Raw genomic sequence first — 26,235 nt, 5'->3', positions numbered from 1 at the left:
GTGTTTGCCTGGGGTGGTGTTGCAGTCCCTGGGGATGGTGGGACCCAGAGCAATGTGGTAAAGGCCCCTTGTTTCAGGTTCCCCCAGGGAGGTTGTCCTGGGGCGTGGGAGGTGCAGGAGGGAGGGAGGGGCTGTGGCTCCCAGGGCAGGGTGGGGATGGCACTGAGTGTCCCAGGGCCCAGCTGGCTGGTGGGGAGCTTGGTGGGCACAGACAGCTGCCCTGGGGGTGTGTGGAGTGTTGTGGCAGCAGCAGGGAGGGCTGTGCCTGCTTTGCCACGCGTGGGGTCGTGGGCTGGGGCTCTGGGTACAGGGACACGTGCTGGGGGAGCATTTACAGCCAATTAAAATGCACTGAAGTTGTCCTGTAACTTCAGTGTCAGCATTAAAAATGCTGCTGTGGCCTCCTGGGCTCCCCCCTTACAGGGCAGTGTCTTTTGTTGTTCTGGGGAGATGTTTTCCCCAGAGGCTTTGCCTGTGTCACTTCTGTAGGGAGGGTGTGACTGGGCACGTTTCCCTCACACTGAGGTGTTCCAGACTCATGGGTGAAACTCAGAAGAATTCTTGGATATATTTCAGAGGAAATTCCTGGCTGGGAGGGTGGGCAGGGACTGGTACAGGGTGGGCAGAGCAGCTGTGGCTGCCCCAGCCCTGGGAGTGTCCCAGGCCAGGTTGGAGCACCCTGGGACAGTGGGAGGTGTCCCTGCCCATGGCAGGGGTGGCACTGGGTGGGCTTTGGGTCCCTCCCAACTCAACCCAGTCTGGGGTTCTGTGGGTCTCTTGGTGCTTTGGAAAGCACCCAGAAGCACCACGAGGTGCTGTGAAGATCTCTCACCATCCCTCCTGTTCTGATCTGACACCTCAGTGATGATAAAGGGACAGAGGGGAACTTTGGGATGCTTTATTTTTATGTGGCAGCATAAACCATAAAACTGCCCCTGTTCCACAGGTGGATAAAGCATCTGAGTGCTCACAAGTCTTAAATCAATTTATCTTATCTTAAAACAGGGCAATAAAGATTGCAATGGTATCATAAAGATGCTGCTCCTGTGTTTGTTGTTGCTGTTTCAAAGGTTTAATCTGGTCACATTTGCTCACTGGATCTCTGCTCTCAGTGAATTCCAACAGCAGACACTCAGCACTGCATCTTTATTGTGCTTTTTCCAGGGAAAATGCACTGTGTGGCCTCCAGCTGAGGTTGGTTGTCACTGTTTTAGGTGTTCAGTTTAAGGTGCTGGTTCTGGCAGAGAAGGAGCCTCAGTTATTGCCCCCTGTGAGCCCTGCAGGACACTGGGAGTGTCCAGCACAATGTTGTAAAGGTTCCTTATTTCAGGTCCCCCAGGGATGTTGTCCTGGGGCAGGAGGGAGGGGATGCAGCTCCCAGGGCAGGGTGTGGCTCTGGGAGGGGGGCTGAGGGGAGGGGGGGCCTCAGGGGCACTGCAGACCCCCAGACTCAGAGGGAGGAGCTGCTGCAGATTCCTCTGAAGGCAAATGAGGGTTCCAGGCAAGACTGGCCGTGGCACTGAGTGCTCTGGGCTGGGTGAGCAGGTGGGGGTCGGGCACAGGGGCTGGGGGGGCTTTGCCAACCTCAGGGATTCTGGGATTGCTTTGTCATGATGGATTTTGGGTGCCGGTGTTGAGTCTGGTTCACTGATGGGGCATCTCTTGTGCAGAGCAGATTTTATCTAGTTACTAAAAGCAGTTCCCTCTTCCCCAGGGCAGTGACCAGTTTAGTGGGAGGGGGTTTACATTATCCCCCTATGCTGCAAACAAGGGATTTGCCTCTCAGAAGGGCATTTGTCCCCCAGTTTGCCAGGATGGCCACAGGTGTGCAGGACATGCAGGTGAGGAACAGCCACCTGCACTCTGGTGCAGCCACAGCATTCCTTCCAAGGGGCTCCTGGCTCTGTGCAGGCTGGGTTTGCTTTTCAGAGCAGCAGCTTTGGGTGTTTATAAACCAACACTCCTGTTCTCAGGGCCAAGGCTGATGGCAGTGGAGTCATTCACATGGTTAAACATTCTGGCTGAGGTCAGGATCCATCAGAGATGGCTCTGTCCATGCAGGACTTTGCTCAGGGTAGCCCTGGACTCAGCTGGAACCTGGGGGAGCTCCGAGCTGGCTGTGAGCAGATGGCAGGGCAGGCCCCTCCTGCTCCTGGGGCAGCCTTGGGAGGCTCCTGCTCTGTTGTTCTTGGACACTGCTGTGTTTGGTGCCCCACAGAGCTGCTTGGCTTTCCCTGGGCAGCTCCAGAGCCAGGTGGGCAGTGCCAGCCTGGATTCCTGCCACCGTTTTGGGTGCCTGGTGGGCAGTGGGATTGAGGTGTCTGTGAGCAGTGCTGGGGGTGTTGGGTGTGCCCATTTTGGGTACCTGGTGGGCAGTGGGATTGAGGTGCCTGTGGGCAGTGCTGGGGGTGTTTGGTGTCCACTCCATCACAGCAAATCCTCCAGGGCTATAATGTCATGAGCTTGAGGGAAAATGACCTGTTGTGATCTAAAATCTCAGCCAGAAAACAGGCTGGGAGAAGAGAAGGCTCCAGGGACACCTGAGAGCCCCTGGCAGGGCCTGAAGGGGCTCCAGGAGAGCTGGAGAGGGACTGGGGACAAGGGAGGGAGGGACAGGACACAGGGAATGGCTTCCCACTGCCAGAGGGCAGGGACAGGTGGGATATTGGGAAGGAATTGCTGGCTGGGAGGGTGGGCAGGGCTGGGATGGATTTCCCAGAGCAGCCCCAGCCCTGAGATGGATTTCCCAGAGCAGCCCCAGCCCTCCACTGGCCTTTGCAGCCCTCTGTGCTGAGGGATGGGAATATGGAGTACCTGCAGCTCTGCTCCAAAGGGTCATTCCTAATGACTTTGTTTGATGCAGGTGATGCTTCACTGCTGCACTGGCAGCTCTGATTTTAGGTTTAATTTCCTATGAAATGGGTGTTCAAAGACTAGTTTGGATTTTTGCATCTCTACAAGGAATTTTTTGCAAGCTACTTCTTTAGGGAGGGACTTGGAGCTTTCAGGTACATCAAGTTCTGCTTGAAAATACAAAGTGTTCTGCTTGAACCAACTGCATTTAATCTTCACAAAACATTCCTGAAGGAGAACCTAAACCTCCAAATATTATCAGTCTGAAAGGTAACAATTAATTTGCTAAGTTAGATGTCTCCAACAGCTGATGAGTGTGTGTTTGTTTAAATTCATTGCCTGGAAGTGACTCTTGTGTTCTGGTTCCAGGCAAAGTGCTTCATGGATTTCAAAGCTGGAGGTACATTATGTCACATTCTTGGTGCTGCTTACAAATATAAGAATGAGCAGGGCTGGTAAGTTGTTCTTTGTGCTTTCCACACCTTCTGCATGACCCCAAGCACACGGATTGCTTGTGAACCCCCAGAGTTTAATCCCTCCTGCAGAGCTGGGCAGCCAGGGCAGTGCAGGTGGGAGGAGGGAACGTGTCCTGTGCTGCTGCTGGTGGGGCTTTTTCCAGACAGACACACCCCCACACTTCTAAATTTAAAGATAATTGGCCAAGTTTAAGGTCTTTGGCCTGTAATTGGGAGTTAATGGCAGGTTTGAGGCTCTTTTTTTGGTGTTTTCTTGCTGGAGGACAAAGAAAATGGACCAGAATTGGTGTCTCCCGTCTGTGGGATGCAAATCTTTGTTCCTGTGTTGGTTGGAGGGTTCAGTTACAACTGGAGAAACCCGAAGCATTGCACAGATCCTGATAAATGCTCAGTTTCCTTTGCTTATCCCCCCCAAAAATGGGGAGTGTGAGCCCTGACAGACTCTGCCCCTGCAGCTCTTGGCCCTGCTGTGAGAACACCCAGCAGTGTTTTGTCCTGTGTGGTTTTAGGTGATAATCCTCTTTCCAAGAGAGCAGTAGCACAGGATGATAAACTCATGGAATGGTTTGGGCTGGAAGGGACCTCAGAGCCCCTCCAGTGCCACCCCTGCCGTGGGCAGGGACACCTCCCATGGACAGGGTGGCTCCAAGCCCTGCCCAGCCTGGCCTTGAGGTTACATTGGGGAAAAACGAGGCTGAGAAGTCAATAAAATAAATAAATCAATGAAAGTAAGCAGAGATAATTCCTGTACATGGATTTGGACAGTTTTGATCTCATGTTTCTGACAGGTACCAGCATTGCTGAGTTGTCTGTGTTGCTGTTACACACTGGAGCCAGTTCAGAGGCAAAACGAAGTGTGTGGGGATGGCTGGTTGTTTTGGGGAGTTGTTTGGACTCCTGTCAGCCCTGTCTGAGGTGGATCCATCAGGAACAGCCCCTGCCAGGGGTTTTCCTGCTCCAGTTGTGCCCCCCTGGGATGTGGCAGCTGAGTGGGGTGTGCCAGGCGTGTCCTGCTGCCTCCTTGCCTGATAAAGGAACCACACAGTTCTGCCTCAGCAGTGGGCAGATACTCAGATGTTTACTGTGCAGGCCTGGTTGTCAGGCCCAGCCCAGCCCAGCCCAGCCCAGCCTGGTTCCCTCCTCCCTGCTCCCTGCCTGGCTGCTCCTCCCCACTAGTGTGGGTAGTGCCTGGGGGCTGCATGTGGGGCGTAGAGGGCAGTAATCCTGGCACTAAACTCTGAGCTCAGCCCTAGAGCTTGCAACGTGTCCTTCACTGACCCACCACATAATCCCTGCTGTTTGTGCCTGAAATGTGCCTTTGATTTGATGTTTGAATGGTCTGCATTGTCGCTCTTGCTTAACCTGTTTGTGAATGATCTGTCTTATAGGAGAAGTCCCTTTCCTCGCCATAATAGGTATGTCTGACATACCTTGGCCCTCCCTGCACCCCCAGCTGTTTGCAGAGGGACTCCCTAGAGCTGAGCACAGGAGGGGTTGGTGCCATTTGATCCCAGTGGGCAGCTAAAAGTGCTGTTAATTAATATATCAACGTGCCTCTGCTGGAGTGGGGGTTTGAGAAGCAGAGTCTGGGGGCACGTAGAGCATTCCATGGGTGCTCAGGGCAGGTTTGGAGCAACAAGTGTAAAAAGTTTGGTCAAACCTCCATGCCCTGAGTGTTTTGGTCTCACAGGTGCTGCGAGTCCATTGGGTGTGTGGGTCAGCCTGTGTTTGTTTGTTTATCTCCCTTCATTTCCATGGCACCACTCCTGGGTTTTGGGTACAGACCTGGCTGAATGGCAGAGAAGTGGCTCCATCCTGACTCTAAAATCCTGTGTATTTTGGGTGTCACATCCTTTTTGCAGTTGTGCTGTGCAGTGACCTGACAGCCCTGGTGTCTGGCCCTCCTTCTGCAAGGCACTGAACTCCTCAACTCTGCTTAAAGAGCTCACAAATTCCTCCCTAAAGGGGTGATTCTGAGGGATCTGCCAGGATATCCTGTTGAATGTGTCCCTGGTGTGAGGGCAGAGTCCCAGCTGTGGGGCAGGATCCAGCCCTCCCTGCTGGTGTCCCAGAGCTGCCCCACAGAGCCCCAGTGGGGGCAGCTCCCCCTGGAGCCCCAGGACTCTCCCTGGAGGAGAAGGTGGTGCTCCCAGCCCTGGGGTCTCTGGTGAATGTGGTGCTGTCCTTGCTGTGCTGCCCCCCTGCCCTCGGGGCTGGGGCTGCAGGTCTTGCTTTCCTTTACTGCATTGAATCAGCTCTAGATGTTTATCAGCTGTTTATGAACTCTTTGGGGGTTTATCAGCTCCAAAATGGCTGTGGTGCTGGGAGCAAGGGTGTGTTTGTGAGGAGCTGTCAGCAGATGGAAGTGTGTTCAGGCTGGGGAGGGTGTGCCTGGCTGTGCCACCCCTGCCCAGGGGCTGTCCTGACACCCCCTCAGCACCCCAGGCTGTTTGCAGGCTCCAGCAGCACTTTGCCCACACCCTGGGAGCTGCACCAGGACATGTTGGACATCCGAGTCCCCAGCCTGGCTCTCTGGACTCCTCCTGGGCCTTTGGAAAAGGCTGGGCTGGGAAGGGGCAGCCCCAGTCTGTGCTGAGCCCCTGTGGAAGGGCTGGACACAGGGAGGGGACTGGGCTTGTCCCACTGCTCCTGTTCTTGGGGTTCTCCACTCAAATCCTTCATTTGAGTCGATTCATCCATGAATTCCAAACGTGTGCACGGTCCAGGTGGGTACAGCAGGATGGATCTGGGGGGTCTTGTGGCACTTCCCAGTAGGAAGTCTCAGGTTTTGTCTTATCCCTCCATTTCTCATGGACAAATCTGCATTGTAACTGCAACAATTTTGATTATTTTTCTGTGAAATAACAAACTTTGAAGTCCCACAGTCCAATAAAACGCTCCCATGGATTATTGGCTGTGCCTGGGGGGTGGTTTGTTCTCACACCAGGCAGAGGAATTGCTGTTTTCCTGGTTCCCAGGATGGTGGATGGCAGAGGAGCATGAGAGCCTGCCCATGGCTTTGCTCATGTGCCTGGTGGAATCCTCGGGATCCCGTGGGCCTGTGGTGGATGCAGGGCCTGCTCCAGGGCATTGCTGGGCAATGCCAACCTGCCTTTGCCCCTGACCATTTCCCAGATCAGCTGCACTGTGTTGGTTTGGCTGCTGGTGTTTCTGCTGCTGCCCAGGGGCTGCCACGTGGAGCTGTGGCTGTGCTGTCAGTCCTCACCTCGCTCCACCATCCACTGTGTGGCACGGGCAGGACTCTGGAGTGCCCAGGGTGGGGACTGGGATGTGACATTTCTGCCTCCTTCCCTTCCCAGGAGGAGGTTTGACCTGCAGAATCCCTCCCGGATGGACCGGAATGTGGAGATGTTCATGAACATTGAGAAGACCCTGGTGCAGGCAAGGAGCTCCCCGGAGCACGGCATTCCCAGCAGGCAGCATTCCCAGCAGGCAGCATTCCCAGCAGGCAGCATTCCCAGCAGGCAGCATTCCCAGCGGGCAGCATTCCCAGCGGGCAGCATTCCCAGCGGGCAGCATTCCCAGCATTCCCAGCGGGCGGCATTCCCAGCGGGCGGCATTCCCAGCGGGCAGCATTCCCAGCGGGCGGCATTCCCAGCATTCCCAGCAGGCAGCATTCCCAGCATTCCCAGCATTCCCAGCAGGCGGCATTCCCAGCAGGCGGCATTCCCAGCAGGCGGCATTCCCAGCATTCCCAGCGGACAGCATTCCCAGCAGGCAGCATTCCCAGCAGGCAGCATTCCCAGCAGGCAGCATTCCCAGCAGGCAGCATTCCCAGCATTCCCAGCAGGCAGCATTCCCAGCATTCCCAGCAGGCAGCATTCCCAGCAGGCAGCATTCCCAGCAGGCGGCATTCCCAGTAGGGTCAGACAGCATTCCCAGCAGGCAGCATTCCCAGCAGGGCCAGACAGCATTCCCAGCAGGCAGCATTCCCAGCAGGGCCAGACAGCATTCCCAGCAGGCAGCATTCCCAGTAGGGCCAGGGCGGCATTCCCAGGGCAGCATTCCCAGCATTCCCAGTAGGGTCAGACAGCATTCCCAGGGCAGCATTCCCAGTAGGGCCAGGCAGCATTCCCAGGGCAGCATTCCCAAAGATGAGTTAAAGGTGCTGTGGGAGCAGGAGGGGAGCAGCCCCTGGGGAAGGTGTGTCAGCTCATGGCAGGGGCACAGGGGGCACACACAGCCCCTGGGGAAGGTGTGTCAGAGCTCATGGCAGGGGCACAGGGGGCACACACAGCCCCTGGGGAAGGTGTGTCAGCTCATGGCAGGGGCACAGGGGGCACACACAGCCCCTGGGGAAGGTGTGTCAGCTCATGGCAGGGGCACAGGGGGCACACACAGCCCCTGGGGAAGGTGTGGCAGAGCTCGTGGCAGGGGCACAGGGGGCACACACAGCCCTGGGGAAGGTGTGTCAGAGCTCATGGCAGGGGCACAGGGGGCACACACAGCCCCCTGGTTGGGCTGTGCAGGGAATACTGGGGGTTCTGGGGCTGGGGTTGGTGACCCCTTTGGATTTCAAGCCTTGGGAATTTGAACAGGAGTGTTGGTATGGTTGTCACAGAGCCCCTCCTAATCCTTGTTTAACTTGCTGCTCTCCCCCAGAACAACTGTCTGAGCAGACCCACCATCTACCTCATCCCTGACATGGAGCTCAAGTTGGCCAACAAGCTGAAGGACATTGTCAAGAGGCACCAGGTACGTGGGCAGGGGAGCCTGGGCACGGGGCCAGGGTGTGTTGGGTGGGGTGGCAAAATGCCACCTGCCCTACATGGAGAGAAAGGGTCCTGTGCCCCCCAGCCAAGGGAAGAGGAGGGAGAGAAAAAACCCAAACCCAAAGTAGCCAGCTTCTTGTGTTAGACTAAAGAAAGACAATTAAAACCAGACTATGATACAATACATATATATACAAATGTGAGAAAAACCAAACTAATAACAAAAACTACCAAGGCACCCAACCCAATGATACAGATTCCAACCACCCAAACCCCACAAAACCTCCCAAAAACTCTTGCAGAGAAACCTCCCAGCAAGAGAGGAGAAAATGAACAAGCAAATGTTCCTCTCCCTGGATAACACAAGGGGATGGAGCCAAGGCCTGATCTGGGCAGGGCAGGGCAGGGCGACCTCAGGGGCTGAGGCAAAACCCAAAAGGGACAGGAGCTCCTCCTCTCTCTCTTTTTATACCTCTTGATACTTCTTGATGATGTCAGATGATATGAAATACCTCTTTGGTTGCTTAAGGCAGGGCATGCTTGTCCCTTCTGATCTCTGTCCCATCCTCTGGGCCTCCTGGAACTAGAGCCCAAACTGCCACACATGGTAAAACATCCCTGCCTGATTCCTGCAGTGTGTCTGTGGCACAGGGGCAGCCCTTGGAAGGTGCCTTCAGTTTTCCTCCTCTCTTGGAGATTAAACCCCAGCTCTGCTCTGAAAGTGTCAGGTGGTTCTGGGTGAGTTGGGTGCAGCCAGAGCTGGTTTGTTGTTTGGTTCCTGTGTGCAGAGAGCAGGGGCTGGTCCCAGAGTGGGCCTGCAGCAGGCAGGGTGTGACACAGCTGTCCCACACCTGAGGGCACAGCAGGAGGAACCTTGAAATTACTGGGACTTTTTGCTGTATTTCACTTTTTGTTGCCTGTGCTGAACAGAACACGAGCAGCACTGGGTGGGCCCTGTGTGTGTGAGAACCAACATTTTGCCTTCCCAGTTTAAGGTACTGAAGGATCTGACCAAGTTTAGGGCTTCATCTCTGAGGAATGTGAACTGTCTTGAGAGAAATACCCTGGAATGTGTTCCCTGGGTGGTCTGAGGGCCTTTTGTGCCAGCACCATTCACAGCTGTAGCCAAAGTGTTTCTGTCCCACATTCAATGTATTTCCTGTGTGCTGATCATCAACCATCAAATCAGCTTCTGTGGGAACGTTTCCACAAGTCACCTGGAACTGTTTGGCTGAGTTGGGATGTTTGTTATTGCTTAGTGAGAGGTAATGAGTCAGTTTTCCTTTGGTAAGGGAATTCTTTCCTGAGGAGCTCTGTGGTGAGCTCAGATTGGTGTGTCCATGGTTGATTTAAGGGGTTTTTAAGCAGGCAGCTTTGTCTCCACAAGGATGTGAGGAGTTGAAAACAGAAATTGTCCCTGATTCTTCTTTTATTTTTTTCCTTGCTCCACCTCTGAATTCTCATCTTGTTGCCACCTTTGCTCCTCCTGTTGTGATTATTTTCATTTCTTTACCACCCTGCTGCCACCTCTGCTGTGCCCCAGCCCCTCCTCCCTGGCATCCCCAGTCCCTGTTGCAGCCTGGAATTCCATGTGCCTTGTCCCAGCACAGTGCCCTGGGAGGGATCTCTGGGATCACTGGGCTGTCACTGGGAGGTTTGTCCCCTGTGCTGCTGGGGCTGCTGTGGCTGTCCCTGCTCTGGTGGGTGAAAAGCACTTTGGGGGGGTGTGTTGGGGGTTTCTCACGTGGTTTCTTCTTTCCTTCCACGTTTCCCACAGGGAACAGTAACTGAAGAGAAGTCCAAGGCCACCCACCATGTTTATCCAAGCCCTACCTCAATGGATGATGGTAAAGGTCCTTTCCAGTGTGGAAGTGGGAATGTCTGGGATTGAATTCCATGAGCAGCTGTGGGAGTGTTCACCAGCCTCAGTGTGTCCCCAGCCTGCTCCCTGGAACACCTCCTGGGTTATGGATGATGCTTTTCAGGGAGGTCCAGGTTGGATGTTGGGAATGTTCCACAGGGCAGGGGTGGATCCCCATCCCTGCAGGGATTTCACAGCCCTGTGGATGTGGCACTTGGGGACATGCTCAGTGGTGGCCTTGGCAGTGCTGGGGGAGCAGGTGGGCTCTGTGATCCTAAAGGTCTTTTCCAGCCTTAGTAATTCCATGTTTGTGTGTTCCCCAGGAGTTCTGTGGGAATGCTGCTGCACATCTCTGTGTGGCTGGTGAGCTGCTTGCACTAACAAGTAAAGCTGATCAGTGAGGTTGTTGTCTGTAAAACAGTTCACTCTGTCCCTGTATGAAGTACTTAAAGTCTAAAAAAAGCAATTTATCAGCTGCATCCTTCAGCAAATTGCATGAACTTGCTCTTATTTTTTTGAGTCTTAACTCCATTTAGTTCCCTGTTGGATCATTGGTGTTGAGTCTGAGCTTCACAGACACAAACCCCCTTTTTCCATCCCCCCTGGCCTGTGCTGGCCACTAGATGGAAGTGCTCCCTGCTGTTTGCTGGGATTGTTGGTCCTCTGGAGCTGCTCCGTGCCCAGCCACAGCTCTGTGTGTGCCCTTAACCACTTCAGGTTCAGGGAATCAGAAAATATCCAGAGTTGGAAGGGACCCACTGGAGTCCTCACAGTCCAGGGATGTTCCTGACAGAGCTCTGAGCCCCTGCTTGCACTGAGAGGGGAGAACAGCCCTAAATGCCAGCAGGGATTTATAGAGACACATTCACATCCTCAGGATTTGTCCTTGGGTGCCTCTTTGGGCTGTTCTCTCAATAGTTGGGGTGCAGAGTTATTGCTGAGCTGCCCCAGCCCTGGGAACAACAGCCCAAGGACGTGGAGCTGCTGGAGAGCCCAGAGGAGGCCCCGGAGATGCCCCAGGGCTGGAGCCCCTCTGGGCTGGAGCCAGGCTGGGAGAGCTGGGGGGGTCACCTGGAGAAGAGAAGGCTCCAGGGACACCTGAGAGCCCCTGGCAGGGCCTGAAGGGGCTGCAGGAGAGCTGGAGAGGGACTGGGGACAAGGGAGGGAGGGACAGGACACAGGGAATGGCTTCCCACTGCCAGAGGGCAGGGACAGGTGGGATATTGGGAAGGGATTCCTGGCTGGGAGGGTGGGCAGGGACTGGGATGGATTTCCCAGAGCAGCTGTGGCTGCCCCAGCCCTGGGAGTGTCCCAGGCCAGGCTGGAGCACCCTGGGACAGTGGGAGGTGTCCCTGCCCATGGCAGGGGTGGCACTGGGTGGGCTTTAAGATCCCTCCAACCCAAACCATCCAGGGATTCCATGACATTGTTTGAAAGAAACAGCCAATGGAGCCCCAGCTGCCCTGAGGAAGGGCCCAGTGCCCAGACAGGGCTCCTGCTGTGGCACCAACTCTGCTGGGACAGAAGGAGACTGAAATCCAAGTTCTGTTTGACTCTTGAGAGTTTTTCTGTGTCACCTGCACTCCCTGCCCTCACGTTCATCCTTCAAAACTCTATTGTTTTGTGGATTTTTAAATACTTGTTGAGAGTAGAATTTAGAACTGGAAAGAGAGTCTTGAAATAAATATACAACAATGAATATAAAGCAATAGAAATTGTTACTGAGGGGGTTCAGATGTCAGACAAGGATACAGAAAGACAGAGGGGAAATGTTTACCACATGACCAGAAACCATTTGGGGAGAAGTTTTGTTTCTTTATTCAAACAGAGGTTTAAAGGAATGGGCAGATTGGAGTGTGTGTCTCTCTTTCCATGTTATCTTGGGAATATTCAGTCCTTCCTGAATGTCCTCCTGGGGGATTTGCTCTGTGCCAGTCCTGCCCAGCCAGGCAGGGATCAGGACATGAGCTGGGGTGAGATGAGCTGGCGGAGGATGGTGCTTTCACCTGTAATAATTATTAAATGAAAGCATTTAAGTGCTTTTGTTCCCGTGGTATCTGTGCCCTGCACAGCAGAGCCTGTGGCAGAGCCTGTGCCAGGGCAGTGTAACTGTGCTCAGCAGACTTTCCCCAGGGGATTTGCAGTACCTTTGACTGACTGTGCAAAAGTGAAGGGATGTGCTTTGCCACCCAAACCTGACCCAGCTCTCTTTCCCTTGCAGATGAATGGCTGAGACCTGTGATGAAAAAAGACAAACAGGTGCTGGTTCACTGGGGCTTCTTCCCAGACAGGTAAGGGAGGGTGAGGGAGAAAGGAAACCCAGGGCTTAATTCAGTTTGTTGAAGGAAAAGTCCTCTGTCCAAAGCTGGAAAATAATCTTTGGTTTACAGCTGACCTGTGCACTCCATTTGTGGTGCTGGCAGGTGAGGGGGGAAGGACAGGGGTTTCTGCAGAGCCACAGGGAGCTGGTGCAGATGGATCCAGGTTTCAGAGAGTGGAATAGAATGAGCCTTTCCCTTCAGCTTTAAGGGGGAGCTCCCGGTGACCTGGGTGAGCTCTGCCAAAGAGTTTCCCCCCATGGGTTGCCCTCAGCAGGTGAAGTGCCTGGTAGAGCTGCTGTTTGAGGGAGCTGGTGCTGTTGGGAGCTGTCAGAGGGCAGTGCAGGGGCTGCCACCTCAGTGCTCTGCAGTCCTGGTTGTGCAGGATCCATCACAGGCTGATACCCAGCACTGACTTTGATTTAAATGGTTTTCAGGCCACCAAAGTGTGCTGTGCACACACACAGTTCCCAGGAGCCAAATGTCCCATGGGTGTTGCAGTGCAAGAGAACAAACACAACCACACTGAAGTTTATTTCTTCATACACATGGAGAAGCTTGGAATGTTTTTACATCAGTAGCCAATTCTGTGTTGGTTCTGTGTGTATATTTGTAAAGGCCTGGGGAGTGCCCTGTGCACATCCTGCCTGGCTCCTGCCCTGCCCCAGTTCCTCAGCAGGTCCCTGCTGTGGATTGCAGAGCATTTTGGCTTCTGCTCAGGGCAGAAACAGTAAACAGACTTTTGAGAGAGTGGCACATGGAAAAGAGAGGGAATAGCACATGGAAAAGTAAATGCAGTGATGAATGGTTTCCAAGAGGAGAGGGTGCAGACTCCTTCCTTCCAGGAGTCCAGCAGCTCTTGCTTAAACAACTAGGAACAGAAAAAAGTGAATTAAGTTAGTGCCAGGCTTTGCTCAGGTAGCTCAGAATTGTCTTTTCCCCTCTGGACCTCTCCAGATTTTTTCCATTTGAAGCTGTTCCACTGAGTTGGATTTTGAGCTGTGATGTGCGTGGGGTGCCTGGGCCCCTCCCTGTGCACTGTGTGCTGTCCTGTGGCACAGCCAGTGCTGGTGCCAGGGGGGCACTGCTTGTGGGTGGTGCTGGTGCCCCTGGAGCAGCCCAGGCACCACAGGGGCCTCTCCTCTCTCCTCAGCTATGACACCTGGGTCCATACCAATGAGATAGATGCTGAGATTGAGGACCCTCCCATCCCTGAGAAGCCATGGAAGGTGAGTGTTCCTCACTCCTCCAGGACTCCTGTGCTGCTGCAGGGGGGTGTTGGCACTGCTGTGTCCTCTGCTCATCCTGTGCTGCTCATCCTGTGCTGCTGCAGGGGGTGTTGGCACAACTTTGTCCCTGCCCTGTGTGTGCTGCTCATCCTGTGCTGCTGCAGGTGGGCAGTGGGCACTGCTGTGTCCCCTCTGTGTGTGCTGCTCATCCTGTGCTGCTGCAGGGGGTGTTGGCACTGCTGTGTCCCTGCCCTGTGTGTGCTGCTCATCCTGTGCTGCTCATCCTGTGCTGCTGCAGGGGGGGTGTTGGCACTGCTGTGCCCTCTGCTCATCCTGTGCTGCTGCAGGGGGTGTTGGCACAGCTTTGTCCCTGCCCTGTGTGTGCTGGTCATCCTGTGCTGCTGCAGGGGGTGTTGGCACTGCTGTGTCCCTGCCCTGTGTGTGCTGCAGGGGGGTGTTGGCACTGCTGTGCCCTCTGCTCATCCTGTGCTGCTGCAGGGGGTGTTGGCACTGCTGTGTCCCTGCCCTGTGTGTGCTGCAGGGGGGGTGTTGGCACTGCTGTGTCCCTGCCCTGTGTGTGCTGCAGGGGGGTGTTGGCACTGCTGTGTCCCTGCCCTGTGTGTGCAGCTCGTCCCCCAGAGCAGCTCCACCCTCAGAATAACTTGGGGTGTGTTCCAACACCATTGACCCCAGGTGGTAACTTGTAACTAACTGGAAAACTTGCCTTTTGGGTGTAAATCTACTCTAAGATATAATTGTATAGGATATGACCCTGAGATCAGCTCAGTTGGTGAAAACTTGGCTGTAATAATGTCAAGGTCAGGGGTTCAATCCCCTGTGTGGGCCATTGGCTTAAGAGTTGGACTTGATGATCCTTGTGGGTCCCTTCCAGCTCAGAATAGTCTGGGATTTAAGTCTGTGATTTATAAATTAATAATAAACTGTGTAAATTACTCTGAAGCTCAAGAAGTTTTTTTTCAGTGAAGTTTTTTAGTTTTTAAGCTGTATTAGAAGATGTATGTCAGATCAAGCTGTGGCCAACTCTTGTTATTTTTTTTGATGTTTGTGGCACATCTGCCCGGGTGATCTGTGTGTTTAGGGGATTTTGGTGGTAATTTTCAGCATCCAGAGCTGTGTTCCCAGCTTGGAGAATTGACCTCACACTTCAGGAGGCTGAAAAATGGTCAAGGAGCAGAGTCTGCATTGTGTTCATCCTTCACAGTCCTGCCTCGTGAAATGCTCCTTGTGGTGTGTAAAACCATTGGGACATAGTTGGATGTTCAGACCCTGGTGAAGCTCCAGGAGTTTCCTTCATCCTGTAAGGAAAGGTCTTTGGTGGAGTGTTTTGTTCACAGACCATCTGCATGTCCATGTGTGCTGTCCTCAGGTTCATGCCAAGTGGATCTTGGACACAGATGTGTTCAATGAGTGGATGAATGAGGAGGATTATGAGGTGGATGAGAACAGGAAGTCTGTGAGTTTTCGCCAGAGGATCTTCATGAAGAATGAAGAGGTGAGTGGTGTGTGTGGGGAGGGCCCAGCTCAGGCACTGCTGTGGGAGGGCTGGGGGGAGAAGAGAAGGCTCCAGGGACACCTGAGAGCCCCTGGCAGGGCCTGAAGGGGCTCCAGGAGAGCTGGAGAGGGACTGGGGACAAGGGAGGGAGGGACAGGACACAGGGAATGGCTTCCCACTGCCAGAGGGCAGGGACAGGTGGGATATTGGGAAGGGATTCCTGGCTGGGAGGGTGGGCAGGGACTGGGATGGATTTCCCAGAGCAGCTGTGGCTGCCCCTGAATCCCTGGGAGTGTCCAAGGCCAGGCTGGAGCACCCTGGGACAGGGGGAGGTGTCCCTGCCCATGGCAGGGGTGGCACTGGGTGGGCTTTGAGGTCCATTCCAACCCAAACCATCCAGTGATTCTGTCATAAGTGAAACCTTTGGCACCCAGAGTTGCTGCAGTGGGGCTGGTTCAGCAGCTGGAGGTGCCTGTGGAGGCACAGGTTGGTTGAACTCCCTCCTGATGTGTTTCCTTTATCCAGAAGTGTAACTGTGCACCTGGATTTTTGTTCTCCCCCCACCTCCTGAGGATGGTAGGAGATAGGAACTCCTAAGTGAAGCCAAAGATGTGTTAAACAGCATCAGTTACTGTTTGATTCCTGAATTCTCTGTACCCATTTGAGCTGATTTTTATATCCTTCCCTCTGCCCAAGCTGGTCAGGGCTATGAAAACAGTTTCCCTCAGCCCTGAGGCTGCTCCCTGGGGATCTCTGCTGTGTGTGCTGGGGTGTCACTGCTCTTGGCTTCTCTGTGGGGTGGATGAAGGAGGAGCTGAGCCTCAGTAATGGGGTGGGCTGAGCTCTCTGAGCTTCCCTTCCCCACAGCCCGTGCGGAGCCCGGAGAGGAGGGACAGGAAAGCAGCTGCCAGCACCAGGAAGAGAAAACACTCCCCCTCTCCACCCCCCACCCCTGTGGAGTCCAGGAAGAAGACAGGGAAGAAGGGGTGAGTGTCTGAGTCCTGGAATTTGAGAGGGATTTCCAAGGGATGCTCCTGGGGAAGTCTCTGTGCCCCTCAGTTTGCTCACCCCACGGTGCTTTGGTGGCTGCTGCAGTGGGGCCCAGGGGCTGCAGTGGGGCCCAGGACTGTCCTCCTGCCGTGGGGCCCAGGGGCTGCCGTGGGGCCCAGGACTGTCCTCCTGCCGTGGGGCCCAGGGGCTGCCGTGGGGCCCAGGACTGTCCTCCTGCCGTGGGGCCCAGGGGCTGCCGTGGGGCCCAGGACTGTCCTCCTGCCGTGGGGCCCAGGGGCTGCCGTGGGGCCCAGGGGCTGCCGTGGGGCCCAGGACTGTCCTCCTGCCGTGGGGCCCAGGGGCTGCCGTGGGGCCCAGGGGCTGCCGTGGGGCTCAGGGGCTGCCGTGGGGCCCAGGACTGTCCTCCTGCCGTGGGGCCCAGGACTGTCCTCCTGCCGTGGGGCCCGGGGGCTGCCGTGGGGCCCAGGACTGTCCTCCTGCCGTGGGGCCCAGGACTGTCCTCCTGCCGTGGGGCCCAGGACTGTCCTCCTGCAGTGGGGCCCAGGACTGTCCTCCTGCAGTGGGGCCCAGGACTGTCCTCCTGCAGTGGGGCCCAGGACTGTCCTCCTGCAGTGGGGCCCAGGACTGTCCTCCTGCCGTGGGGCCCGGGGCCTGCCGTGGGGCCCAGGGGCTGCAGTGGGGCCCAGGGCTGTTCTCCTGCACTGTCTGCAGTCCCTCCCCTCTGCACAAACCTGGTGGCTGCAGGTGGGGCAGGACCTGGGGCAGGTTGTCCTTTCCCTGTGTCAGGGACAGGTCTCATGGCAGCTCCAGAGTGGAAATGAAAGGAGAAGTTACTCAGCTGCTTCTGCAATGACTCAGAGTGGCTGTTGGGGCAGTCCTGGGGCACCTGCACAGCCTCTGGGTGCAGCCCCATCAGTCACTGCCTTCACTTAGGGAGATTTGTGTTGGTATTTCGAGTATTTTGTACCTGCACAGCCTCTGGGTGCAGCCCCATCAGTCACTGCCTTCACTTACAGAGGTTTGTGTTGATATTCAAGTATTTTGGAGTCCCCTTTTCAATTGTAACCTTGACAGAGAGGCATTTGTGGCTTAAAGATCAGGGGGTTTATCAATGGTAGTGTGATCTCTTAAAAAGAAGAAAATCCAATATTGTACCCAGACTGTTTATGGGGTTTTGTGTGTGGATATGCAGGGGAGCACTTTTGAGCAAAAATTCAAGTCTAAAAAGACAAAACCAGAAATTTATCATGCAGGAAAGAACGAGTTGATAACCTGAATTCCTTCTTGTTCCAAATGTGAAACCTGAGTTAGATCCCATTGGGAGAGATGGGGGTGGTTCTGCCTTTGTTCCCAGGGGGGTTTCAGGACTGTGGACAATGCCCAGTGAGAACATGTGGCAGAGAACTTGTGTCTGCTTCTGTTCTAGACAAGCAGCTTTGTATGGGAAAAGGAGGGGACAGAAAGAAGAGGATGAACAGGAGGATCTTACCAAGGACATGGAGGATCCCACACCAGTCCCTAACATAGAAGAAGTGGTACTTCCCAAAAATGGTAAAAGAAGCAAACTCTGGGCTCTCTGAATGTTAAAAATGCCTTAAACTGCACAAAAATTACACATTTATTGTGTTAAATCTTTCAAATACTTTGTGGCCGTGGGGCCAGGTGGTCTGAGCCCATCTCAGTTTGTCTAGTCAGGGATGTGATTGCTGGGAATGGGAATGGGGCTGGACTGGAGCTGGGAATGGGGCTGGACTGGAGCTGGGAATGGGACTGGGGATGGACTGGGGCTGGACTGGAGCTGGGAATGGGACTGGGGATGGACTGGGGCTGGGAATGGGGCTGGGGATGGAGCTGTGGATGGAGCTGGGGCTGGGGCTGGGAATGGGGCTGGGGCTGGGAATGGGGCTGGGGATGGAGCTGTGGATGGAGCTGGGGCTGGGGCTGGGAATGGGGCTGGGGCTGGGAATGGGGCTGGGGCTGGAGCTGAACTGGGAATGGGGATGGGGCTGAGCTGGAGCTGGAGCTGGGGCTGGGGCTGGGACTGGGAATGGGAAAGAGGCTGGAGCCAAGCTGGGAATGGGTCTGGAGCCAAGCTGGGAATGGGGCTGGGGCTGAGAATGGGGCTGGAGCTGGAGCTGGGAATGGGGCTGGAGCTGGAGCTGGAGCTGAACTGGGAATGGGGATGGGGCTGAGCTGGAGCTGGAGCTGGGGCTGGGGCTGGGACTGGGACTGGGAATGGGAATGGGTCTGGAGCCAAGCTGGGAATGGGGCTGGGCTGAGAATGGAGCTGGGACTGGGACTGGGAATGGGACTGGGGTTGAGCTGGGGCTGGTAATGGGGCTGGGGCTGGGCTGGGCTCCCTCTGCTCACCCTCAGCTCTGCCCTTGCAGTGAACCCCAAGAAGGACAGTGAGAACACGCCGGTGAAAGGGGGCACAGTGGCAGACCTGGGTAAGGCACTCACCTCTCCCTGAGCCAGCACAGCCCCTGGGCACAGCTCTCCAGGGCCAAAGCAGTCTCTGATCCCACTGTTTTAGTGAATTAACTCAGTGTTTCCATTGAAATGTGTCAGCTCTTCCCTTGCAAGGCTCTTCCTTCACAGACTATTTTTACTCCTATTTTTTATATGCTGTATGGCCTCTTTTGTAGCTCTTTTCTTTGTTTTTACTGGGAATCAGGGTGAGTCCTGGGCTCCCTGAGCTTAGCTGAGCCTTGACATGAGAGATCCAAGCTGGTGGCCCATATCCCATTACACAGGGCTCACCTGGGCCACTGGGAAAGGTGGGGAGTAGATTGGGATTCTGGAGTGGGGAAAGTCATAATCATCTTTCCCTGTGTTCTTGCTGTTCCTGGGATGGGTGAGTGAGGATGTCATTGCTTTTGTGATGTGTCTGCCACTTTCCTTCCCTCCTCACTTCCCACCCAAAATACATTAAATACTCTTTCCAGTTAAGTAGTTGTGTGGCTGGAAAGGCTCCTGAGTACTCAGGTGGGGGTTTTGGGGTAATCTCAATGTTTTTGCCTTTCAGATGAACAGGATGAGGAGACAGTGGCCACTGGAGGAAAGGTAACAGCAGCTCATTCTTGCTGAATTTCACAGAAACTGGGATCAGAGAATCCCAGAATGGTTTGGGTTGGGAGGGACCTCAAGGATCATCCCATCCCACCCCTGCCATGGGCAGGGACACCTCCCACTGTCCCAGGTGCTCCAGCCTGGCCTGGGACACTCCCAGGGCTGGGGCAGCCACAGCTGCTCTGGGAAATCCATCCCAGTCCCTGCCCACCCTCCCAGCCAGGAATTCCTTCCCAATATCCCACCTGTCCCTGCCCTCTGGCAGTGGGAAGCCATTTCCCCTTGGCCTGTCAAGGTCTTCATCTCAGCATCAGTAACTGAACCTGTAATAACTACCAAGTGATCTGTAGGATTAAATGAGTTACTCACAGGAATGTTTTTGTTGTTAGAAAGTCTCTGAATTCTGTGACATCACTTTGTCTTGTTAAAACCAGTCCATGAAAAAGGAGAATGAGGGGACTGGTGCCAGGGGTTCTCCAGGAGGCATTTTCAGACCTGAGGGTTTTCTTTAGGTTCAGGGCCTAAGTCTAAGCCTGGGCTGGGCTCCCTGGTGGCTTTAGTGGAGCTGCAGGGGTGGCTCCTGTATGGAATTGGCACATCCCTGAGTGTGTTCAGAGGGACAATTTGTGTTTGGGGGAATTAAGGCCCAGATAAAGTTCTGTTACTGATGCCAGTGACTCTTCAAGGTCTTGCTTTGGTTATTTTTAATGCTGAGTTACCTACATGCTCTTCAAACAACACCTGAGGGGTTTGGTGCAGTTCATGTTATGTCCTCACCCTCTTTTTATTCTTCTGTGCCCTTCTCTTGATCATTTTGGGTCAGAACTGAAGGTTTACTGGAGCTCAGGTTGTAGCCCCTCAATGTTCCCAGGAATCTTGTGCTGTGAAGCAGCAGAGTGGCCAAAGCCTCGTCCTGCTCCTGGGGGTGTCCCAGAACCTGTGCAGGACTGCAGAGCTCTTGTTCTGGGCCAGGGCTGCTGTCCCAGGGGTGTGGGGGTCCCTGGCAGCCCCTGAGCCGTGTCCCCCCCTCTGCAGGAGGACGAGGACCCCAACAAGGGCGACCAGAGCCGGTCCCTGGACCCGGGGGAGGACAATGTGACAGAGCAGACCAACCACATCATCATCCCCAGCTATGCATCCTGGTTCGACTACAACTGGTAAGGGGCAGAGGGGCAGCTGGGGAACCTGCAGGTTTGGGGTTTCTTTTTGTAAATCAAGCTGAGAGCTGGAAGAAACAGCTGTTGGTTGGGTCTGGTTCCTGTGTCCAGGTGCATCTTTTCCATCTGGGAATCTTTCCGGCTGTTTGCAGGGACTGGGAATGAGGAAGAGAATTTCAAACTGCAGAGACCTTCAGTGCCTTCTCAGCAGTTCTTACTCCACACTGATTTCCCCCACAGTGTGGAAAATAATTCCTTTCTCTTCCCTGCTTCCCTAGTCCTTGTGTGATCTTGTGCCTCTTTCTGAAAGCTGTGCCTTTCTCTTTGCCTCAGAACTTGCCTTTGAGGGTAAGTCACTGATGGAACAGGGAGGATACTTGTTATGGCTGTGGATCCTCCTGGGAGTGAGGGATGTGTGGGCTGTGGTGACCACAGAGCTCTCTGGAGTGCCCCTGGTGTCCCCTGCCCTCCATCCCTGAGCTGTGGGGGCAGCAGAGTGGTGGGCACAGACAGCCCCTCTGGAGCTGCACTCTCAGGCAGCACTTTGTGAAAATGAAAGTGCTTTGGAAGCAGAACAAGGAATAGTCCCTTGTCTGGAAGGCTCTCCTGGAGCTCCTGCTTTGTCTGGGCTCTGGGATGGACTCCAGAAGGGTGTGCTGTGGCACTGGAATGTTGGGATTCATGTGCAGCTTCCAAAGGTGGGAGGCCTGTTCAAGCAGTGGGTTCAGGTGGGGTGGGAGCTGTTGGTGCAGGGCCTGGATCAGTTCCCAGCTCAGCCAGATTGTTCCCTGGGGTCAGTGGCTTAAACTGAACCTTCCATTTCTCATCCCTGGTTCTGTCCCACCTTGAGGTGGTGCTGGGGCAGAACTGGGTTTAGTTTCCTTTGGAGAAATGGAAAACAGGATGTAGTTGTGGCTGCTCCATTCCTGGGAGTGTCCAAGGCCAGGTTGGAGCATCCTGGGCTGGTGGGAGGTGTCCCTGCCCATGGCAGGGGTGGGATGGGCTGAGCTCTGAGGTCCCTCCAACCCACACCATTCCAGGATTCTGGGATTAAGCCCAGGATGACACAGGCTGAGTTCTGGGAGCTCCAGCCCCTGTGTGAGCTGGAAGCTCAAGGTCAGCACTGGACCCTCAGTTCTGCTGAGCAGGGACTGAACCGTGGGATGCTTTTTAATGCAGATTTGCCTGTTTGATGAAATAACCGAATTTCCAAGGCCGTGACAGCCCTGGGGTTTCCAAACCACACCAGCAGTAGGATGCCCCTTGCTGTGGGTGTCCCCTGCCAGCAGGCAGCTGTGGGTGGGCACAGCCCCCAGGGCAGTGGGTTCTGGGGTCTGAGCAGATGTTTCTGTTGCAGCATCCACGTGATCGAGCGCCGGGCGCTCCCCGAGTTCTTCAACGGCAAGAACAAGTCCAAGACCCCAGAGATGTAAGTCAGACCTTGCTGTGAGTGAGGATGGGAGGGTGTGGCAGGATGAGGGAGCTGCCAGGTGGGTGCCCTGTGGGCACTCTGGGGGTGTTTCCTGTAGGGCACAGCGGGCACAGCTGTAACATCCGTACAGCGCTGGGGTGGAGGTAAAGGGTGAACATCAAAGGGGCTGTCCAGGAAAATACAGCTCATTTCTCCCAAGTGAGATTGGCACAAGTTCTTGAACTTCTGTGGTACAAATGTGATCACCTTCCAAAGCCATCTGAAGATGTCTGACAGGGGAGAAGCTGAATAATCCCGCCGAGTTTTCCCCCTCTGCTCAGGCCACTGTGGGTTTGAGGCTCAGGAGTCGTGTGTGCAAGCACTGGCTGTGTTTTGGGTGCTGTGTCAGGCTGGGCAGTGGATTTTCCCCAGTTTTCCATGATGATTTCACAGTCCCCTGAGCATCTGATGGGCCTTTCTGAAGTGCAGGTGAGGGTCAGGAAATGAATCCTGCCAGGCCTCAGATGTTCTCAAGTACCAGGGTCTGGTTCACTTGCAGAGTTGGGCACTGCAAGAAGAGATTTTTCCTTCTCTGGCTGTTCCAAACCCTTTGGTGCCATTTCTGGCCGTGCCTGTTCAGTCCAGGTGGATTTAGATCCAGTTTGTACCTGTCTCATCTCCTTGTGGGGTGTGGTTACTGCAGGACTTGAGTGGTCTTAGTTCAGAAGTGTTCACACAGAGCTGTTCAAACAGCTTCAGCACCTCCCTGGAGCTGTTTAAAATAATAATTAAAGCTGATTATTGTGAGGTATGGCAGGTCTTGACACATCAAATGATTAAATTCTGCTCTGCCTTAAATGGTAACAAGATCAGCTGCTGCTTTTTGCCTCATGCTTGAGAATCCTCTGCAGGGCTTGTTCTGGGCACTGGTGAAGTGCAGCTCTCCTGCTCTGAAAATGTTCTTTCCTGGCAGTAAATTTAGTTATTCAGGCAGATCTTGACAGGTGATGGAGAAAGGAAGATGGTCAGTGTCAGCCTTTTGAACACTCTGCTTGTTTCTGTTTAAACAATCCTAAAACCTGAGATGTCACACAGAAAGAATGAGTTTGAACAGCAGTTTGTGCTGGGCCACTTGGGGCTGGTTGGGTTCACTTTGTCTTGGCACCAAATCCTGGCCAGTTCCAAAGCAGCTTTGGGGACTTGGAAAGGTTTTCCTTCCATCAGCTACGAAGTGAAGTGTTTGAGGTGTCTGCTCATACCTCATACAAAGCCCTAAGAAACCTGGTCAAGAGTCCTGGTTTGAGTAGGAGGTTGGATTGGAGACGTCCTGGGTCCCTGGAGCCCTGAGATGGTCAGTCTGTAGTCTTTGCTCAACTGCTCTACCTGTCTGAGTTCCAGAGGTAACTTCAGCTGCATCAGGGAATTCCAGGTTTGGGTTGGAAGGGGCCTGGAAGATCAGCTCATTCTGATCCCTGCCTTTTCAAAATGGGTTGGATTGAAACTGTGTGTAATGCTGACTCAGCTCCATCAGCTTTGCTGCTCAGCAGGTTGTAGTCTGGGGGTTTCTGGGACTGCCTAAGGCAGGAACCAGCTGGAATTGTGCAGGAATGCTGCTCTCTTGTGTTTCCCACCAACAGGCTCATCCTGGGTGGTCCCAGCATTCCTTTCCCAGTTGGCATCCAAACACCAGGTCTCCTGGTGCTGATCCCTGAGCTGCTGCTGGTCTCTGCCTGTGGGTGGAGGAATCAGGGGCTCTCCCAGAGCTCCTGCTGTCCTGGAGGGGTTTGGGTTGGCATTTGGTGGCTGTGGGAGCAGCACACGGGCTTGGCTTTGTTTCCCTTTCCAGTGAAGGGGTGCCATCCCTGGGCATGCAGAGGGTTTGGCTCAGCTGGGTGTTGAGGCCATTGCAGGGGCTTTGGGAGCTCCCCAGGCTCTGTTGGGGCAGCAGTGCTTGGGGCAGCCCTGGCTGAAAAGGGGCTTGGACTGAATCCCACTTGGCTTCTCCTCTCCCTGCTGACAGGTGTAGCTGATGGGTTGTGTCATGGTGGGAAACTGTCTCCCCTCAGGATGAAACCTTGGGATGTTTGTCTTGGGCTCTCTCTGCACCTCATGATGTGGCCTTTGCTAAGAAATATTAATGTCTGCAGCCCAGAGCTGTTCCTGGGCAGGTGTGACCTCACTCTGCCCTGCAGCACTCAGACCTGGGCCTGTGTTCTCTGGGAAAGGGGCTCCTCTTGCTTCTGGCCTCCCAAACATCCCCCAAGGAGCCCAGCACCTCCTGGGAGCCTCTCCCAGCCAGTTCCTGGGGATTTGGTGAGGAGGAGGCTGTGGGATTCTGGCCCAGCACCTCCTGGGAGCCTCTCCCAGCCAGTTCCTGGGGATTTGGTGAGGAGGAGGCTGTGGGATTCTGGCCCAGCACCTCCTGGGAGCCTCTCCCAGCCAGTTCCTGGGGATTTGGTGAGGAGGAGGCTGTGGGATTCTGGCAGGGATCTGTGCTTGCAGCATCTGTCTCCTTGTGCTTTGCCTGGGTGGTTTATTTATATTTTTGGTTACCAGCTGCTTTGCACATGCTGCATGTGAGACATTCCCTCTGGAATTTTCCAAAGGCAGAAATGTGCTTATGAGAGAGTGTTTTAAGCACAGCTTTCATGGCTGCTCACTCCATGGAGCCCCAGAGTGCTTTGGGAGGGAGGGAACTGGAGACCCCCTAATTCCATGGTCAGGGACACTCTGCACAGGCCAGGCTGCTCCAAGCCCTGCCCAGCCTGGATCATGCCAGCTGCTGTTTGGCAGATTGGGTTTGTTCCCTCTAAAGAACAGAGTTATTTTCTGGGAGATTATTTTCTGGACAATTAGTGTTAGAAAGCATCAGGATATTCCAGAAACTTCTGCAGATCCTGTGGAGCCACAGTGCTGCCTCTGGACCCCAGGGCTGCTTCCCTGGCCTTTGTGCACTGAAATCTGGGATCTCTCCGGGATTGTTCCTGCTCCAGCTGTTCCAGCTGTGCTGGCTCTGGGCTCTCATGCTCTGCTCTTTGAAGGTCTGCTCCCTGCCATGTTGGTGTTCTCCAGCCTTCCCTCCTCATCCCTTACCCACTGAAATTCCTGGTGCAGCCACAGCAGTGTCTGCCCACTGTGCCATTCTCTGCAGCCCTTTCCTCCAGCCTGGCACAGGAGGGCACAGGGATTATTATCCTGTCTCTGCCATTCTGTGCAGCCCCTTCTCCTCCAACCTGGCTCAGGGGGGCACAGGGATTGTTATCCTGTCTCTGCCATTCTCTGCAGCCCTTTCCCTCCCAGCCTGGCACAGGGATTGTTACCCTGTCTCTGCTGTTCTGTGCAGCCCTTTCCTTTCCTCCAGCCTGGCACAGGGATTGTTACCCTGTCTCTGCTGCTCTGTGCAGCCCTTTCCTCCCAGCCTGGCCCAGGGATGCACAGGGATTATTTGTTCTGTGCAGCCCTTTCCCTCCAGCCTGGCTCAGGGGGCCACAGGGATTATTATCCTGTCTCTGCCATTCTCTGCAGCCCTTTCCCTCCCAGCCTGGCACAGGGATTGTTATCCTGTCTCTGCCATTCTCTGCAGCCCTTCCCTCCAGCCTGGTCTGGGAAGGCACAGGGATTGTTATCCTGTCTCTGCCATTCTCTGCAGCCCTTCCCTCCAGCCTGGTCTGGGAAGGCACAGGGATTATTATCCTGTCTCTGCCACTCTGTGCAGCCCTTTCCTTTCCTCCAACCTGGCTCAGGAGGGCACAGGGATTGTTATCCTGTCTCTGCCATTCTGTGCAGCCCCTTCTCCTCCAGCCTGGCACAGGAGGGCACAGGGATTATTTGTTCTGTGCAGTCCTTTCCCTCCAGCCTGGCTCAGGGGGCACAGGGATTGTTATCCTGTCTCTGCTGTTCTGTGCAGCCCTTTCCTTCCCTCCAGCCTGGCACAGGAGGGCACAGGGATTATTTGTTCTGTGCAGTCCTTTCCCTCCAGCCTGGCTCAGGGGGCACAGGGATTATTTATCCTGTTTGCAGAGGAACTCCAGACCCCATTAGTGTTTCCTGCAGCTGCTCCTCTGTTGTGTGAACATTTGGTTGATGCCCAGCCCACAGCAGATACTTGTGTGGCTGCCATTGGAGCATTTCCATCCGAGCACAGGGAGAACCCACAGGGAAACACTCTGGGAGGGGCAGTGCATCAAAAATAAATTCCACTCACCTCTTGCACCTCTTGCACCTCCACGAGTGTTTGGAGATGTGAGTCCTAAAACACTTATTCCAAAGTCTGTTAGAGCTCAGTGGAGGTGAACTGGAACACCTGTGCTGCACACACCTGGCCATGAGCCATGGCTGTGTGACACACCTGTGCTGCACACACCTGGCCATGAGCCATGGCTCTGACCCACCTGTGCTGCACACACCTGGCCATGAATCATGGCTGTGTGACTCACCTGTGCTGCACACACCTGGCCATGAGCCATGGCTGTGTGACACACCTGTGCTGCACACACCTGGCCATGAGCCATGGCTGTGTGACACACCTGTGCTGCACACACCTGGCCATGGCTGTGTGACACACCTGTGCTGCACACACCTGGCCATGAGCCATGGCTGTG

The 26,235-nt window shown here is 54.6% G+C and overlaps 1 protein-coding gene across 2 annotated transcripts in view; it reads left to right on the top strand.

The window, feature by feature from the left end:
• The window catches only part of SMARCC1 (SWI/SNF related BAF chromatin remodeling complex subunit C1), a 76,594-nt gene that overhangs the window by 6,409 nt on the left and 43,950 nt on the right, over positions 1 to 26,235 (top strand). Inside the window, exons 3-16 of one of the 2 annotated variants that reach the window (XM_071560333.1) lie at positions 3,223 to 3,308; positions 6,650 to 6,731; positions 7,953 to 8,045; positions 9,840 to 9,909; positions 12,145 to 12,214; positions 13,395 to 13,470; positions 14,593 to 14,718; positions 14,858 to 14,983; positions 15,851 to 15,969; positions 17,421 to 17,545; positions 18,385 to 18,444; positions 19,023 to 19,060; positions 20,102 to 20,223; positions 21,581 to 21,652. In XM_071560333.1, the coding sequence (XP_071416434.1) occupies positions 3,223 to 3,308; positions 6,650 to 6,731; positions 7,953 to 8,045; positions 9,840 to 9,909; positions 12,145 to 12,214; positions 13,395 to 13,470; positions 14,593 to 14,718; positions 14,858 to 14,983; positions 15,851 to 15,969; positions 17,421 to 17,545; positions 18,385 to 18,444; positions 19,023 to 19,060; positions 20,102 to 20,223; positions 21,581 to 21,652 (1,265 nt within the window). The remainder of the gene's footprint in view (positions 1 to 3,222; positions 3,309 to 6,649; positions 6,732 to 7,952; positions 8,046 to 9,839; positions 9,910 to 12,144; positions 12,215 to 13,394; positions 13,471 to 14,592; positions 14,719 to 14,857; positions 14,984 to 15,850; positions 15,970 to 17,420; positions 17,546 to 18,384; positions 18,445 to 19,022; positions 19,061 to 20,101; positions 20,224 to 21,580; positions 21,653 to 26,235) is intronic. The other variant, XM_071560334.1, reaches the window with a different exon arrangement.

This window comes from Pithys albifrons, chromosome 7 (genome assembly GCF_047495875.1).
Source record: "Pithys albifrons albifrons isolate INPA30051 chromosome 7, PitAlb_v1, whole genome shotgun sequence".
Classification (NCBI taxonomy): Eukaryota; Metazoa; Chordata; class Aves; order Passeriformes; family Thamnophilidae; genus Pithys; species Pithys albifrons.
This window is presented reverse-complemented; position numbering and strand designations above follow the sequence as displayed.